General features: G+C 44.4%; 2 protein-coding genes across 4 annotated transcripts in view; one reads left to right on the top strand and one right to left on the bottom strand.

Annotated features, from left to right (window-relative positions):
- Window positions 1-14,759, bottom strand: part of LOC114619890 (10 kDa heat shock protein, mitochondrial) — a 55,667-nt gene extending 40,908 nt beyond the window's left edge. The window contains exons 1-4 of one of the 2 annotated variants that reach the window (XM_028765843.1): window positions 14,493-14,759; window positions 13,713-13,877; window positions 12,152-12,241; window positions 11,834-12,074 (exon numbers count right to left, since the gene is read on the bottom strand). In XM_028765843.1, the coding sequence (XP_028621676.1) occupies window positions 12,024-12,074; window positions 12,152-12,241; window positions 13,713-13,877; window positions 14,493-14,495 (309 nt within the window). In that variant the 5' untranslated portion in view covers window positions 14,496-14,759 and the 3' untranslated portion in view covers window positions 11,834-12,023. Of the gene's footprint in view, window positions 1-11,833; window positions 12,075-12,151; window positions 12,242-13,712; window positions 13,878-14,492 lie in introns of those variants that run through there. The other variant, XM_028765844.1, reaches the window with a different exon arrangement.
- Window positions 14,650-18,484, top strand: part of Hspd1 (heat shock protein family D (Hsp60) member 1) — a 10,508-nt gene continuing 6,673 nt past the window's right edge. Inside the window, exons 1-3 of one of the 2 annotated variants that reach the window (XM_028765841.1) lie at window positions 14,650-14,902; window positions 15,974-16,149; window positions 17,912-18,164. In XM_028765841.1, coding sequence (XP_028621674.1) covers window positions 15,976-16,149; window positions 17,912-18,164 — 427 coding nt within the window. In that variant the 5' untranslated portion in view covers window positions 14,650-14,902; window positions 15,974-15,975. Of the gene's footprint in view, window positions 14,903-14,964; window positions 15,112-15,973; window positions 16,150-17,911; window positions 18,165-18,484 lie in introns of those variants that run through there. The other variant, XM_028765840.1, reaches the window with a different exon arrangement.

The raw sequence follows: 18,484 nt of genomic DNA, 5'->3' as shown, positions 1-18,484 counted from the left end.
CCCTCCCTCCCTTCCTTCCTTCCTTCCTTCTTTTTATTTTCTGGTTTTTCAAGACAGGGTTTCTCTGTGTAGCCTTGGCCCACCCTGGAACTCACTCTGTAGCTTAGGCTGGCCTCAAACTCATAGATCTGTCTGCTCTGCCTCCCAAGTATTAAAGGTTTGAGCCACCATGTTTATCCTGAGAGTTCACATCTTGAGGTACAACCACAAGACAGAGAAATAACTTGGAATGACATGAGCTTGGAAACCTGAAAGCCCTCTTCCAAATGACAGTCCTCCTCCAACAAGGCCCCCTAAACCTTCCCAAAAACTTTTGCCAACTATGGACCATATATTAGCCTATGAAGGCCATTCTCATTTAAACCCAAAACCAGGAAATCCATTTCTATAGCTAAGGTATAAATCTCTGCTAGCCTAAGCCAATGATTACTTGGGGGAGGTGTATGAGTCCTATACAACTTAAAAATACATTAAAGGATATCTTATCTGAACACTACCAAGATTTCCTGGAACTCACAGAGATTCAGATGGCCCTGCCTCCTGAGTGCTAGGGTTAAAGGCTGCCCCCCTCCCAAAAAAAGAAAGAGGCTTTCTACAAAATACAACATCCCGTCATTAAGAATACACCTTATTTTTTTCTCTGCAGTATAATATGCACCTTTAATCTAGGGAAATAGATTCAAGGCTAGCCTACTCTACATAGTGAGTTCCAGGCCAGCCCAGATACATAGTGAGACCATGTCTCAAAAAAAAAAACAATTTTTGAAAATAATATCTTCCAATTCAGGTGAAACCCCTCTGATAATGGCTTGAAGTAGAAACTTAAGGGTTCTTTGGAAAGTCAGTTGTGTTAGATGGTGTTTTGTTAAGGAACATTTCATTGACGTGGACACAGGTGAAAGACTAAGGCAGACTCGTGAAGGAATCTTTAGCTGAAGCAGACACAGAAGAAAGGATGTTCTGCTAAAGCAAGCATGTGAAAGGAAATGGGATAAAGGATTCTTTGATAATGACAATCATATATCGGTCTGCCTTACATTGCATAGTTGACTTCCATTTGTCGGGACTCCATAGAGAGAAACGTGCCCCCCTCACCCCCACCCCAAAAAAAATCTTCTGGTGGTGTGCTGCAGTTTCTTGTCCCTTCCTTGGACTCAGGTTGATTAACAGTGATGTCAGCTGAGATAGACACATGTGCTGCAGCAAGACACGTGAAGAACATGAGATGTTTGGAGGACGTATAAAAAGGACTTGACGGTCACTGATAGAGGGAGAACTAGGCTTGCTAGTAGAGCTACCTGCAATGCTTGTTGGCCCCAAGTCTTCCCTGATCGAGGCACAGCTGAGAACCTCTGGCATCCCTCCTGGTCCCTCCTGCTGACTTGTGCCGAGGCTGAGGCCTGGCTGTCTCTGCTAGGTAGTGCCACTACCGCTGATTCATGTTTGCTATCCCGGTTCTACCAAACTGGACTGTTTGCCAGTGGATCGAGCTGCAATTGTTAACCTGTGAACTGAACTGCTGATTTCCTGACAACACAGATGGGAGTTGCTCCAAAGAACCGTTTCTTTTTTGTTTTTTCTTTTTTTTCTTTTTGGTTTTTCGAGACAGGGTTTCTCTGTGTAGCTCTGGCTGTCCTGGAACTCACTCTGTGGACCAGGCTGGCCTCGAACTCAGAAATCCGCCTGCCTCTGCCTCCCAAGTGCTGGGATTAAAGGCGTGCGCCACGACCGCTCAGCTCAAAGAACCATTTCTAAACAGGTCCACTTCCCCATATTCTCTTTCTAGTACTTCAGGTGTGTGGTGGGCTAAAGGAGAGGTTAAAGCAGTTAAGAATCATCATTAGAAATAGTCTTTAAGGGCGGTGGTGGCGCACGCCTTTGATCCCAGCACTTGGGAGGCAGAGGCAGGCAGATTTCTCAGTTCGAGGCCAGCCTGGTCTACAGAGTGAGTTCCAGGACAGCCAGGGCTACACAGAGAAACCCTGTCTCGAAAAACCAAAAAAAAAAAAAAAAAGAAATAGTCTTTAAAAACATTAAAGTTACAGCTGTTTAGCTGTTTCCTTAGAGATCTCCAAATTATAACTATCCAGGCAAATTGCTACTAACTTCTGACCTAGATTTTTAAAACTTTTGTGCTGGATAGTTTTATGTCAACTTGACACAAGCTAAAGTCATCTGAGAAGAAGGAATCTCAATTAAGAAAATGCCTCCATTAGACTAGACTGCAGGCCAGCCTGTAGGGTATTTTCTTAATTAGTGATTTACATGGTGGAGGGTGGTGGAGCCCACTGTGGGTATGTGCCATCCCTGGGCTAGTGGTCCTGGGCTCTACAAGAAAGCAGGCTGAGCAAACCTTGGAAAGCAAGCCAGTAAGCAACACTCCTCTGTAGAGGTTTAAGTAGAAATGGCCCCCACAGACTCATATGTTTGAATGCTTGGCCACAGGGCATGGCACTACTAGGAGGTGTGGCCTTATTGGAGTAGGTGTGTTCTTGTTAGAGCAAGTGTATCACTGTGGGGACACATTTTGAGATCTATGATGCTCAAACTGCATTCATTGTGGCACACAGTCTCCTGCAGCCTGATGATGAAGATGTAGAACTCCATCTACGGTGATTTAAAGTTTTGCTGTGAACTGATAGTTGTGTTCTCTTAGGGTCTGCAAGACATCTGTCTGCCCAGGCCCTTCTGGCCTTTAGAATCTCTGTTGAGAAGTCAGGTATAATTCTGATAGGTCTGTCTTTATATGTTACTTGACCTTTTTTCCTTGCTGCTTTTAGTATTCTTTCTTTGTTCTGTACAGTTAATGTTTTGATTATTATATGACAGGAAAACTTTCTTTTCTGATTCAATCTATTTGATTTTTCTGTAAGCTTCTTGTACATTGTGTGTGTGTGTGTGTGTGCCCGCATTTTGTCACTACGTTTTTCTGCCTTCCCTTCTCTCTCTTGCTCTGGCCTCTGCTCGCTCCACCCCTCCCCCCAACCTGCTTCTGCTGCTGCTGCTTCTTCTTCTCCTTCTCCTTCTCCTTCTCCTTCTTCTTTTTTGGTTTTTTGAGACAGAGTTTCTCTGTGTAGCCCTGGCTGTCCTGGAACTCACTCTGTAGATCAGGGTGGCCTTGAACTCAGAAATCCACTTGCCTCTGCTTCCCAAGTGCTGGGATTAAAGACGTGTGCCACTACTGCCCAGCTCGGCCTGCTTCTTGTAGGCATCTCTTTCTCTCTCTCTCTCTTTTTTTTTTTTTTTTTTTTGGTTTTTCGAGACAGGGTTTCTCTGTGTAGTTCTGGCTGTCCTGGAACTCACTCTGTAGACCAGGCTGGCCTCGAACTCAGAAATCCGCCTGCCTCTGCCTCCCTTCTTTCTTTAGGAAATTATCTTTGATGATTTTGCTGAAGATGTTTTCTGGGCCTTTGAACTGGGAATTTTCTTGTTCTTAGGTTTGGTCTTTTCATAGTGTCCCAAATTTCCTGGATGTTTTATGTTAGAAACTTTTAGATTTAGTATTTTTTGACTGATGTATCAATTTCTTCTATTATATCTTCTACACATGAGATTTCATCTCTTGTATTCTGTTGGTGCTGTTGCATCTGTACTTCCTGTTCTCTTCTCTAGGTTTTCCATCTCCAGGATTCAGCTTGTATTTTCTTTATTGCTTCTATTTCCATTTTCAGTTCTAGAACAGTTTTGTTCCTTTCTTTCACTGTTTGGCTGTATTTCCTATATTTCTTTATATTTATTTGTTTCCTCTTTAAAAGCCTTTACCTGTTTGTTGAAAATACATTATTTAATTGTATTTTCCTGTGTTTCTTTAAGGAGTATATCTGTTTCTCTTTAAAGGCTTCCATCAGCTTTATAAGATTAGATTAGATTTATAAGATTATATTAGATAAGATTAGATTTAAAGTCATTTTCTTGAGCTTTGGGTGTGTTAGGAAATCCAGGACTCGCTGTAGTAGTATAGCTGGGTTCTAGTGATACCATATTGCCCTGGCCTTTAGCCATCTGGTTGTCCCTGGTGTTAGCAAGACAGTCAGTCACCCATGGCAGCAGGCTTCCTGGGATGAAGGCAGATCTAGTGGTCCCTGATAGTTGCAGACCTCTGTGATTGCAGGTAGAGGTGTAGACCAGAAGATGGAAGAGAGAGGATGGGTCAGACCTCATGGGTGTTGGGCTTGCAGGGAGACCCACAAGGTAGGGGATTGGAGTGTGGGATCTCATCTGGTTGTTCCAGGTGGTAGCAGGACTCCAGGGATGCAGGTAGAGCTCTTGCCAGATAGTGGAATGCAGAGGGGACGGGGTTAAACTTGCCCTTGCCATTGCTATGTTTGTCCAGAGGGCCCACAGGCAAGCAGGAAATTGGGGTAGGAGTCTCACCTGGTAGTCCCTTATGGTTGCAGGTCTCCAGAATTGCAGGTAGAGTTGTGGACTAGAAGCTAGAGCACAGAGAAGACGAGGAAGAGCTCATGGTTGCTAGGCTTGCTGGGGTGGGGGTCGGGGAAGACCTAGCAGGCAGGGAGTGGGTATGGAAATCTCATCCACATGATCATCTTATTAGATGATTAAAAAGCCTTTGACAAAATCCAACACTCGTTCATGTTAAAAATCTTGGAGAGATCAGGAATACAAGGTGTATACCTAGACACAATAAAAGCAATATACAGCAAGCCCATAGCCAATGTCAAATAAAACGGAGAGGAACTTAAAGCAATTCCGCTAAAAGTACACAAGACAAGGCTGTCTACTCTCCCCATGTCTCCTTAATATGTACTTGAAGTTCTACCTAGGGCAGTAAGACAACTGAAGGAGATTAAAGGAGTTATAAATTGGAAAGGAAGAAGGCAAAGTATTGCTATTTGTAGATATGATAGTAAGATAGATAATTAAGCCCCAAACCACCAGAGAACTCCTACAACTGATAAAACCTTCAGCAAAGTGGCTGTATACAAAATTAACTTAAAAAAAATCAGTAGCCCTTCTTTATATAAACAATAAATAGGCTAAGAAAGAAATCTGGGAAACAACACTCTTCATGATAGCTACAAATAATATTAAATATCTTGGTATAACAGGCACAGGAGACAATTTCCTCAGCAGAACACAAATAATTCAGGCACTAAGATCAACAATTAATAAATGGGACCTCATGAAACTGAAAAGTTTCTCTAAGGGACATGACATTGTCAGTAGGGCAAAATGGTAACCTACAAATTGGGAAAAGATCTTCACCAACCATACATCTGACAGAGGGCTGTTATCCAAAACATATAAAGAACTCAAGAAGTTAGACACCAATAAACCAAATAACCCTATTAAAAATAGGATACAGAGCAAAACAGAATTCTAAACAGAGGAATCTCTAAGAGCATAGAAATACTTAAAGAAATGTTCGCTGTCCTTAGTTATCAGGGAAATGTAACTCAAAATGACCCTGAGTTTCCACCTTACACCAATTAGAATGGCAAAGATCAAAAACTCAAGTGACAGCACATGCTATTGAGGATGTGGAGGGGCGCACTCCTCCATTGCTGGTGGGATTGTAAACTTGTACAGCCACTCTGGAAATCAATTTGGTGGTTTCTCAGAAAGCTTGGAAATAGTTCTACCTCAAGATGTAGCTATACCACTTCTGGGCATATACCCAAAAGGTGCTCCAGCATACCACAAGGACACTTTCTCAAAATTATTCATAGCAGCTTTATTTGTAATACCCAGAAACTGAAAACAACCCAGATGTTCCTCAACAGAAGAATGGATGAACAGAATGTGGTTCATTTACACAATGGAATACTACTTGGGTATTAAAAACAAGGACAGCATGAATTCTGCAGGCAAATGGATAGAACTTCAAATGATTATCCTAGCGGGGCAGTGGTGGCGCATGCCTTTAATCCCAGCACTTGGGAGACAGAGGCAGGCGGATTTCTGAGTTCAAGGCCAGCCTGGTCTACAGAGTGAGTTCCAGGACAGCCAGGGCTACACAGAGAAACCCTGTCTCGAAAAACAAAAAACAAAAAACAAACAAAAAACAAAAAAATATTATTCTGAGTAAGGTAGCCCAGACCCCAAAGTACATGCATGGTATGTAGTTCTAAGTAGATATTAGCCTTAAAGTGTGTACTGGATACCCCACGCTACAGTCCACAAACCCCAAAGAAGCTAAATAACAAGGAGGACCCAAGGGAGGATGCTTGAATCTTACTCAGATGGGGAAATAAAATAGTCATTGAAGTTGGATGGAAGGAGAACTGGGTGGGAACGGGGATTGTAAGGGGAGTGCAGTAGGGTGGGGGATCAGGTATAGGGAGAGCCAGGGAAAGAAGGCCAGGAGAGTGAACAGAAATTGGCAGAAGGTGGGGTGGGGGAGCATCTCTAGGATGTGGCAGAGATCTGGGATGGGAGAGGCTCCAGGGAGTCTATGAGGGTGACTCTAGCTGAGACTCCTAGCAGTGGGGATATGGAGCCTGAAGTGGCTGTCTCCTATAACCAGGCAGGACTTCCAGCGGAGGGAGAAGGACACCAACCCACCCACAAAACCTTTCGCCTAAAATGTGTCCTGCCTACAAGATGTGCGGGGACAAAGAGGAGCAGAGACAGAAGGAACAGTCAACAAATAACTGGCCCAACCTGAGACCCGTGGGCAAGAATGAGTCCCTGATGCTACTAATCACACTCTGCTATGCTTTGCAGACAGGAGTCTAGCATGACTGTTCTGAGAGACTTCACCCAGCAGCTGACTGAAACAGATGCAGAGACTCCCAGCCAAACATTAGACAGAGCTCACGGAGACTTGTGGAAGAGGTGGGAAAGGACTGAAGGGCCAGGAGTGGGTATGGACTCTACAGAAAAACAGAGTCAACTAACTCAGACCCTTGGGGGCTCCCAGGGTACCACCCAATCAAGGAGGGCGGACCTACCCCCAACCCAAAAATATATGTATATGTGCAGCTTGATCTTTTTGAGGGTCATCGGGCAATTGGAATGGGGCTGTCCCTCACTGTGTTGCTTGCCTGTGGATCCTGTTCTCTGCTGGGCTGCCTTGCCTGGCCTCAGTGGGAGAGGATATACCTAGTCCTGCAATAACTTGATGTGCAATGGTGGGTTGGTACTGGGGGTGTTCCTTTATCAGAGGAGAAGGAAAGGAGATGGGGGAGGTGAATGTGTTAGGGGGACTGAGATGAAGAGGTCTGGGATCAGGATGTAAAGTGAATAAATAAATAAATTAGTGAAAAAAAGATGTAGAACTCTCAGCTCCTCCAGCACCACATCTGCCTGTACACTGCCACGCTCCCCACCATGATGGTAATGGAGTGAACCTCTGAAAGTGTAAGCCAGCCTCAACCAAATGTTTTTGTTTATGAGAGTTGTCTTGGTCATAGTGTCTCTTCACAGTAATAAGACCCTAAGCCACCCTTCATGGCCTCTGCAGCAGCTCCTGCCCTGTTTGAATTCCTCTCCTGACTTCCTTCGATGATAAACAGTGATATGGGAGTTGTAAGCCAAATAAATCCTTTTCTCCTCAACTTGCTTTTTGGTTATGGTGTTTCATTGCAGTAATAGAAACCCTAAGACAAATTTTAAAGTTTTCCATTTAATGTCTGTATGCGTGTAGGTAAGTAAGTACGTGCCACATTGCACCTGTGGAGGTCAGAGGACAATTTGAGGGAGTTAGTTCTCTCTTCCATGTGGAGCCTCAGGTGATAAGGCTTGGAGGTAAGCCTGACCTACTTTACCTGACCTTGTATTTTGTGTGAAATGTTTATTATTGTTTTGAGGCTCAAAACAGGTCATCTTGTATAACCCATACTGGCCTCAAACTCCTGATCCTTTTGCCTCAGCCTCCAAAGAACTGGGATTGCAGGCATACACTATTATACCTGGGCTCACTTCTCTGTTAAGTATAGGGAAAGCTGGAGATGTAGCTCTGTGGTAAAGCCCAGGTTCAATCCCTTGCACCAGGAAAGGATACAATTCCTCTATCTCTTTTCAGCTGGATCTAAATTTAAATGTCACAAAGAATTAAGTTTAGCTGGGCATGGTAGAACTTGGGAGGTGGCAGTAGGAGGATCAGGTTTCAAGGACAGGCACTGCTGCTAGTTTGAGAACCAATCTGTGCTACTTGAGACCTCCAACAAAACAATACATGTGCATGCGGGCGCGCACGCACACACACACACACACACACACACACACACACACACGTACGCATGCACCAAATAAAGAAAAAGCAGCTTTGAGTCTTTGTTATGAAATATTTTTAGTTTTATTTAACTTTAAGATATGATTTGGATGCCGGGCATAGAGGCCCTTGCCTATAAAGAAACCCGGAGGTAGAGGATCAGCCAAGCTCGTGTCTAGGTAAGAAAGGCCAGGGCTCGGGCTGGAGAGATGGCTCAATGGTTAGGAGCACTGACTACACTTCCAGAGGTCCTGAGTTCAAATCCCAGCAACCACATGGTGGCTCACAACCATTTGTAATAAGATCTGATGCCCTCTTCTGGTGTGTCTGAAAACAGCTACAATGTACTCATATATAATAAATAAATAAACCTTAAAAAAAAAAAGAAAGAAAGAAAAAAAAGAAATGCCAGGGCTACAAAAACATGTTACTCAAACAAAGAGGAGGAAGAGCTGGAGAGATGGCTGAGTGGTTAAGAGCACTTGCTGCTCTTGTAGAGGACCCAAGTTCAGTTCCCCTACTGCTAACAACCATCTGTAACTCCAGTTCTTAGTATACAAAATTCTCTTCTGACCTCTGTGGGCAACAGGCATGCAGGCAAAACACACGTGCACATAAAATTTAAGAATCATTTTTTTAAAAGATTTATTTTATGTATGTGAGTACACTGTCCCTGTCTTCAGACACATCAGAAGAGAGCATACAATCCCATGACAGATGGTTGTGAGCCACCATGTGGTTGCTGGGAATTGAACTCAGGATCTCTGGAAGAACAGTCAGTGTTCTTAACTGCTGAACCATCTCTCCAGCCCAGAATTTTTTTTTTTTTTAAAGCCCTGGAAAAACATCAGTAAGTATTACTTGGTGAGCTGGAGAGATGGCATAGTGATTAAGAGCACTGGCTACTTTTCCAAAGGACCCACATTTGATTCCCAGCACCCATATGGCAGCTTATAACTGTAACTCCAGTCTCAAGGGCTCAGATTTCCTCTTCTGGCCTTCTAGGGCACCAGGCACATGTGATGTAGACATACATGTTGGCAAGACACATATATACACTAAAAATACTTAAAGTTTAAGAATAGGTATTACTTGAGTGTCAGCCTTATAAAGATCATTTTATTATAGCACTTTAAAGTCTTTTTTGTATATAACTGGTGCGGTGGTACAAGCCTTTAATGCCAGTACTCAGGAAAGAGGAGCAGATAGATCTCTGTAACTTCAAGGCCTGCCTGGTCTACATAGCAAGTTCCAGGCCAGCCCATGGTACATGATGAGACCCTGCCAAAGGGCTTCACACTGCAGCCTACCCTTGCTGGCAATTCATTATGTGATGTAGCTCCTTGAATCTGCAGCAATTCTCCTGGTAGTCCCTAAATTCTGGGATTAGAGGCATGAAGCCACTATGCCTGCATTTTTTTAAATAGATTTTATGTATGAGTGCTTTGCCTATATGTACATGTGTGCACTATGCATATGCCTGGTTCCTGTGGAGGTCAGAAGAAAGACTTGGATCCCCTGTAACTAGAGTTGGTTGTGAGCATCCATGTGCTGGGAACTGACCCCACATCCTCTGTAAGAGGAACAGATATTCTTAACTGGTGGATCATCTCCCCAGCACCCTTAATCATTTTTATTTTACTTTGTATTATTAATTTAAGTTGAACCTGGAGCCTTCCACATACTCAGCATACACTACCACTGGGCTACATCCCCAGACCTCATTTTATATTGAGATGGTGTCTAAGATGCTCTGGTAGATCTTCAATTTGTGACCCTCCTGCTTCAACCTCCCAAGTGCCTTGGATTATGTCTAAGTTAAGGCCTAGGTTAAAACCGTTTTAGATTTTATGTGTATAAGTGTTTTGCCTGCATGTATGTTTATGCATTGCATATGTGCATGTATGCACTGTGTCTGAGGTGGCCAGAATATCAGATCCCCTTAAAAATGAGTATAAGCTAAATATGGATAATTCACAGAGGACCTGTGTTGTGTTTTATAAGAGAAAGAGCAAAGGATATGTTTGAGAAAGGCACGGTTTAGTGAGTTGGGAGGGGTACCTCTTCGGGCCCCTACTGAGGCACCCCTTCCCCCTGAGGTACCAGCCATAAGATTGGTTTAGTTTATTTAGGGCATGAGAAAGGGAGTTTGGAAGGGAGTAGAGATGGAGGGAGAGGGGAGGGAGACTGGCCAGAACATGTAAAGGGGAGAAAGGGATCAGGGTGAGAAGAGGCAGAGGAGGAGGAGGGAGCAAGGAGCCTCCTTTATAGTAAGCCAGACACACCTGGCTATTGCCAGGTAACTGTGGGGCAGAGCCTAAAGGAATGCTAACAACCTGAGTCTAGGTCCTCTGCAAAATTAGCAAGTACTCTTAACCATTAAACGGTCTCTCCAGTCCCTAAAACCACTTTTTTTTTGTGATTTATTTATATATGTACTTTTAAAATCAAATCGTAATTTTTACTTATTCACACAGGGGTTTTAAACACAAAAAGGCAGGACGTGGGGAAGGGGATGATACCAGAGCGTGGGTGTTCAGGGGGACTACAGATATCTTTCAGAACAGGGTATCAGCTGGGTGAAGGTTTAGGGGACAGGTCACTGACTCTGCTTATGACTCACTTGTCCTTATCTAAGTTGGTACTATCCGCCAAGGCTACCTATTTTAAAAACATCCCAATCACTATTTTATGCCTCATAAAATATGAGAAACACAGACACATTATGAAACTATTAAAAAAAAGGTAGTGAAAGCTTTTAATTTCACCACTTGGGAGGCAGAGGTACGTAGCTCTCACACCCTGTAGCACCCAGGGCTACATGATAAAGCCTGTCTACAACAAAACAACAAAAACACCTAAAAATACTATAATAAGCTATATTAGGTGCCCCATTGAAAAGAGAAATGGTATTACTGTATTGTTATAACTTGTCTCTTCTGATCACATCCTCCGTCTCAGAAAGTATTGTCTACTAATGCATAACGTTTGACCTAAATATGATGAGACTGGTGAGTGGCTCAGCAGGTAAAATCCCTCACACCAAGCTGCACCATCAGAGTTCGATCCCCAGGACCCACGTGGTAGGAGAATCAACTCTCTGAAGTTGTTCTCTGACATGTGTACCATGTACAAACACATACAAAGTACATAATAATAAAAACCCAGCAACAGTCAAGCACTATAGCTATTCCTGTAATCTCAGAGAATGGGGCAGGATGACAAGTTGAAGACCAAACTGGGCATTTTTCCAAGAGAATTTGAAAATAAAAAAATTAAAGAGTCTGGAGCCATGGCACCTCTCTCTGGGCAGGTGGCAGTGGGTTGTGTAAGAAAACAGGCTGAGAAGGGGAGCAAGCTGTCACACTCCTCCATGGTCTTTGCTTCAGCTCCTGCCCATAGTTTCCTGTAATGAACTTGAAGCTGAGATACACTCTTTCCTCTCCAAGTAGCTTTTAGTGAGCAGTTTATCACAGGAATAGAATGTAAACTAAGACAGTACCTAAGTGTAAGTCCCCATGGCTTTTATCATTCATCTATGTAATAATGCCAAATTCATCCTGAAAGTTCATTTAACTAGAAAATCCTTGTTTCTCAGAACTCTTAATTCTGTAGCTTATTTGGAGAAAACCATCTTAAGTTACCAAAGACTGTCCACTCATTTACATCACTTTATTTGCAAATGCTTGTAACAGTACATTGAAACCAAATTTCAGAGACAATGGCTGTCAGTTTAGGCATCATCCGTTTATTATAAAAGGGAGGCATGGAAATTATTTACATGATGAAATAGTTCAGAACTTCAGTGGAATGGGCAGCTTCATGTGACACCATTTCAACAGTGATTTCAGTCAACATACTTTCCAAGAATGTCACCGTCTCTAAATAAGAAATAATCCTGTGAATAAAGAGATCATTGGTTAAGAAAGCAATAGCAAATATAAAACGTATTTTTAAATTATTAGCTTTACTTACTTTGTCATCTAGAACTACTTTGGTGCCTCCATATTCTGGGAGAAGAACTTTATCTCCAACTTTCACACTGACAGGCTGAATCTCTCCACCCTGATGAAAAGAGTCACTTGTTAGCAAAGATGTCTGTCTGCTTTGTTCACTAATACACAGTAAAGTTTTTGTTTTAGTATGTACACCAGGAGCCTTCTGCCCCAGGTTTGTGTTAATCATAGGTATTAATCAACCACATTAAACTGTAACTTTTAAATCACTCACTTAATGAAAGTGCTCAAACCAGTATGTTGTTAGGTACCTTATTAGAGGCTAAGCAATATAACTTACATTAAATATAGATTTAATAAGCAGTTACAATTACAATATGAAAGAGATACTCCCACTAAAACTGCATTTCAGTGGACAGCTAAGGTTGGCTAACTTTTTACTGTTAAATATTAACATACCCTGTAGACCAAATGAAATAAAAGCTCGTAACAGTAAATGGTCATGCATGACTTCTTTCAACAAACAAAAATTTGGCGTTACTTTTCTCCATTTAATATACATTTATTGACTCAATGCCCTGTTGTCAAGACAGACTTGATCAGAAATTGAAGCAGAATGCCCACTCCCCCTAATACTCTAGTGGGTTAGTTAAGTGAAGAACACCCAGAGTAGTTCCACATCCCTTCTCAAGTATGCCAACTAAAACTCAATGGTGTAAGATTAAAACTATTTCAGTGTCTGGGATAAGCCAAGAGCCAGGCTCCCCAGCCCCTGTCACTTGACCCTTTCTTTTTGGGGAAGGGAGAGGAAAGACAAGGCCTATATAAAAATTGACTCGTCATTAATTCTGGATCCTCCTGCCTCAGCACTGTACCCTCCCCCAACTTATGCTAGAATTAATTTGTGCCTTATTAAATACCTCCTTCATTGCAGGATTTTGTCAGTTTAAAATTTGAAGAGTAGACTACAAAACAGCTACAGAGGTTTTCATTCTGTGAGGTTTTGTTTTACTTTTTTGAGATATGGTCTCATCCTATACCTCCTGCTGGTCTAGAAGGCTCTACAATCTACCTGCCTTGGCCTCTAAAGAACCTGGGCCACAGGTACCAGCCACCATCAAGGCAGGTACTTTTTAATCTCTAGAGTGTGGGGCACTACAGAAATAGCTCAGTGAGAGAATAGGTAAAATAGACTTGCTATGAAAGTATGGGAACCCAAATTGATATGCTAACACTCTAGTAAAAAGGCTGTAACCTCCAATATGCTGAGGGCCAGAAACCAGACTAGTTCAACGACTTTACCCCAAAGGAGTAAAGTGGAGATGGCCCTGCTACACAGCATACAGACATGTGCACATAGTCACACGCTCAAATACCTTTTGCCTTTTTACAGTCTCTTGCCATTCCTTAGATATACAACTCTACAATCATTTTCCTGAATTCGAGGTTCTTTGTGAATTGAAATTTGACTTGAAATTACTTCCAAAAAACCTGCCACTTTAATTAGCTTTTTAATTGACAAAGGAATTCCTCTCCTTCCCATCACACTATTCAGCACCGCTCTAGGAGCTCCAGTTTACCTTTCCTTTCCCGCCTGATCCCACAGCCACGACCGTTGCCTGCAATACTTTTCCTTGAGACTTTTCTGGAAGCATAATGCCACCTTTGGTTACAGTTTCAGCGGCACTCCTTTCAACCAATACTCTGTCAAAAAGCGGAAGAAACTTCCTAAAAGCTTGTCCAGCCTGTGGAGAGAAATGTGTTCAGAAAGAACTGTAATTAAGTTCGAAGTGTCAGAACACGAACAGCTAACACCACTGCAAGCCTTAACTCAACAAGTCAAAGCGTTCCAAAATGACAAGAAAATTCAAGTGTACCTTTAGACTACACTCTTCAATGTTCCACTCTATCTAGGCCAAATTAAGTTTCATTTCCCTGTCTGTTTTAAGGTCTTCATTGCTCATCCGCAATCGCAACCTTGGTCTATTCCAAGGTCAAACATTTCCTTTCTTTACTTTTTTTTCTTTAAATTCAAGTAACCGGGGAGTGGTGTCAATTTTTGAGCCTGGAACATACTCTTTCTCCAACCTAGGGCATATTCACCAAAAGGCCTGCCAGGGCAGGTGGGCTTCTGAGTGTGCATCCGGGTTCCCGCCCCCTGCCCCGAACGCCTGCCACACACGTGCGTGCAGAAAAGCCGTGGTGGGGAAATGGTCGGACAGGCCTCGCTTCTGCAGAGCCATGGGCGGACGCCGGACACTGAGTGGACCGTTGTCCTGCTAGTCCCAAAGCGCACATGGGCTCGCCGTGGGCCGCAGGCCGAACCGGACCCGCAGGCCTGCCAGCCACGAGACACTCACCATGACTTGCGCCACCACAGCTCCGGACTCTGTACTCGGGCCGCTGCTGCAAGGAGAGTCCTGCGGGCCGGCTCGGGACACGTGAAAAGGCCGCGCAGCGCGCAGGCGCACTCAGCCCCTGAGCGTGAGAGAGGGCGGCCACGCCAGCGCGCGCGCCGATTGGTGGCGAGGGCTCCGCGCAGGCCGCCGATGCGGGCAGCCGGAGGCGGAAGAAAAGGGGAGCACTTTCTAGGCTTTTCCAGGCCGGCCGCCGAGGTGAAAGGACGAGCCCCCTCCCGGAAATGACGCTACTTGACCTTTCACCCAAGGAGAGCGCGGGGCCTTCCGGAAGGTTCTAGAACCGAGCGCGGCCCAGGAACCAGCGTACGGCGGCGGGAGAGGGCTGAGGCCGCCGTGCTGAGGCCACTTAGGTACGGAGGGCGGGGCCGCGCGCGCCGCATGCAGATTGCAGGGCCCGGGCGTGGGAGAGAGCGGGCCGCGCGCGCGCGCACGCGGGGCCGTGGGGCGGGGCCGGGGAGGGAGGGGACTAGGGCTCATTGCGGTGCGCACCCAGTGCTGGGTCCCTCACTCGCCGTAGACGGCCTGCCTCGCCTCCAGCTCTCTCGCCGCCGCCCCGCAGGTACGCGGCCTCAGCGTGCACGGCGCCCCGGCGCTCGCAGGCCTGCTTGCAGAGCGGACCGAGCACGGAGGGCTGGGGAATAAGTCTTTCAGCGACGCCGCAGGCTCGGCTCACTTGTCCAGGCCCAGCCAGGGCCACGCTGGTTTTATCACGTGCGGCGGGGACCACGCGACCTAGGCCAAGCACGGGAGCAAGGGCGGGCTAGGGTGGGAACGACTTGGGCCCTCTGGTGCCACCTGCGCCTGGCACACTGCAGGACTCTGTCGGAGGGTGGTCGCGGTCCTCTAGTCCGCTGTGGCCACGGCGATCCGGCGCCTTCACTTTGACCTTGCTCGGGGCCCCTGGTCGGGACGACACGTGTGGCCGCGCGGCTGGGCTGAGCTACGGTCCTTTCCCTCCGGCCTTGTTACCTGCTGTGCTACAGTAGCTCCGGGTGGATACCAGGCGACACTCTCCATAGAGGGTTTTGCACCGTTATGAGTACTTCTGTAGTTCTCTAGGTGCTTGGGTTTAGAACCTGCCTCGCTTACACCAACTTGGGTTTTTTTGTTTTTTGTTTTTCTTTTCCCCAGATACTTTTCGGAGTGGATCTGCTCCCAAGGCCGCTTTGGCAGTGAAAGATTAACTCGAGAGGGCAGGAGTGGGGATGTGGGTTCGTGTGCTTTGTGCTAGTGCTGTAGGTCAGGCATGGGGGCAGTCTCCATGATCAGTTGGCCAGCAGATTATGTTCTGAATCTGCAGCGCTGTTTGTGGCCCAGGCATGGTGGTTAGCAGAGGACAGCCGAGCTCCAATCTAGCCTCCATGTTTAGAAGCATCGTTGGACAAGTTTGTAGTGATACTTTTTTTTTTTTCCTCCTCCAGAAATGCTTCGACTACCCACAGTCCTTCGCCAGATGAGACCAGTGTCCCGGGCACTGGCTCCTCATCTCACTCGGGCCTATGCCAAAGATGTAAAATTTGGTGCGGATGCTCGAGCCTTAATGCTTCAAGGTGTAGACCTTTTAGCCGATGCTGTAGCTGTTACAATGGGGCCAAAGGTACCAGTATACTTAAGTCCTGTTGAAGAATAGTGTTCTGTAGCTACAAGACAGCATTATGTTATCAAGTTTTGTGAAAATCTAATTTGCATGTGGTACAACTTTAGTGGTTTTGGGGAGTTATTTAGAAGGTTTGTTAGTTGGTCATTCTAGGTGTCCTTATGATTGCTTCAGTCGGTTTGGGGGACTTTTGTCTATTACTGTGATGTAATAGAGTAGTAATAGTTCATGGAGGATTTTCAAACCAGAGTCATGATTGTGTGCATGCTTGCATTAAATTTTGGATCTCTTCCCAGTAGTGAGAGGGTACAGAGAGGAAAATACAAGTCTAATAATACCTCAAAGTATATAGCTGTAATGTTAGGGTCACTCATTGTGCTGAAATAGTCCAACATACAAGGCAAATGCACTAGCATAGAATCGTTACCTTTTTTAGGGTTTCTGTGTTTTTACATGCATTGTTGTTTTGCCTGCATTTGTGTCTGTGAGGGTGCCAAGGTTCTGGGGACTGACTTGGGTCCTTTAGAAGAGGAGCCTGTACACTGAGCCATCTTTCCTTTACATACTTTACTTTATGGGCTTTGTTGTTTTGTTTGTTTGTTTTTCAAGACAGCATTTCTCCAGTAGCCCAGGCTGTCCTGCAACTCAGATCTATCCACCTGCTTCTGTAATACATTTCACCAGACTCGTTTCACTTGCCCTTGGAGAAAAACCTTTGTGGTCTCTTATTCATCCTTCCATTGTACATACCTCATGGTTTCTACAATTTTCACATTGCAAAATTTTATCTGGTTTTGAGAGTTTCACTAGCTTTGTGGCAAGTCTGCCCTTGAACAACTCCTCCTCACATCTCAAGTGTGGAGATTCAGTATTTTACTCTCACGGTGTTTTTATTAAGACAAGTTCTCTAACCATAGCTGGCCAAGTAAGCCTTGAACTCTAATCAGTGCTAAGAGTTGGGATCACACATTTGAATGGCTGAATAGGGAGCTATATAATACTTTGATGACATCATTGGATATGGTGTACAGTCATTTTAAACTGATTTAAAGAGCTGCATAATCCCAGCACTCAGGAGGCTTAGGCAGGCGGATCTCTTAAGTTTCAGGAAATCCATGGCTCCAAGAGAAACCCTGTCTTGAAAAGCAAAACAAAACACCCCTTGCATTTTTAAGTACTGTTTACATAGCTCAAGACAGAATAGAAGTGTGGTTCAAATCCAAGTTGTCAATTCTGTTGGTGCCATCTTTGAAGTTTTTTATTTAGTGGACCAGAAGAGCACATTATTATCTTACTGGCTTATACTTAGTGAATGAATTGTAAAGCAAACCATGTTTTAAAAATAGCTCATAAGCAGGGCAGTAGTGGTGCATGCCTCTAATCCCAGCCTTCAGGAGGCAGAGGCCAGCAGATCTTGTGCTTTGTGAGTTTGAGGACAGTCAAGGCTACACAGAGAAACCCTGTCTCAGAAAACAAAACAAACCCAGTTCAAACCCAAAACTCAAGTGCAAATGATGTGAAGAATGTTCAGGGGTTTGGTGATTGACATCTGTGCTTTCTTGTGTTATAGGTGGCATGTTAGTTCCAGGGAATTCCTATTGTACCTCTTTCAAAGTTAGACTCCTGGCAAATGAGCAGTGTCCATTTTGTCTATAGCTCTAAGATGGTTGATTAACTTGGGTTTGAGATTCATGTTGTAGGATTGTTAAAAATGACAACTTTGGGGGTTATTGAGGGTTGCTATTTTTTTCTGTCACTATAGGGAAGAACAGTGATTATTGAACAGAGTTGGGGAAGTCCCAAAGTAACAAAAGATGGGGTCACTGTCGCAAAGTCAATTGATTTAAAGGATAAATACAAAAATATTGGAGCTAAACTTGTTCAGGATGTTGCCAATAACACAAACGAAGAGGCTGGGGATGGCACCACCACTGCCACTGTTCTGGCACGATCTATTGCCAAGGAGGGCTTTGAGAAGATCAGCAAAGGGGCCAATCCAGTGGAAATCCGGAGAGGTAAGAGTGTGTCATTGATCCTATCCTGTAAAGAATTCTGTCTTCATCTTTGTCCTTTTTATTACATTTGTTGTAGAGTTTGTGAGTGTTCCTTCTTGTGGAGTTTCCCTTTCCTTATGTGGGTTTCCAAGAACAAACAGGCCTTCAGGCTTGCAGGTCAAGTACATTTACCCCCAGACCATCTTTCACATCTTGATTTTTAACTTGTCTCACTTAATGGAAGTGAAAATACAGGGTTCTCTGTATAGCCCTGGCTGTCCTGGACACACTTTGTAACTTTGTAGACCAGGCTAGTTAGCTTCAAACTCAGAGATCGGCCT

The sequence above is a fragment of the Grammomys surdaster genome, unplaced genomic scaffold (genome assembly GCF_004785775.1).
Source record: "Grammomys surdaster isolate TR1022 unplaced genomic scaffold, NIH_TR_1.0 165, whole genome shotgun sequence".
Lineage (NCBI taxonomy): Eukaryota > Metazoa > Chordata > Mammalia > Rodentia > Muridae > Grammomys > Grammomys surdaster.
Note: the sequence above shows the minus strand (reverse complement) of the source record. Positions and strands in the feature narration are given on the sequence as shown.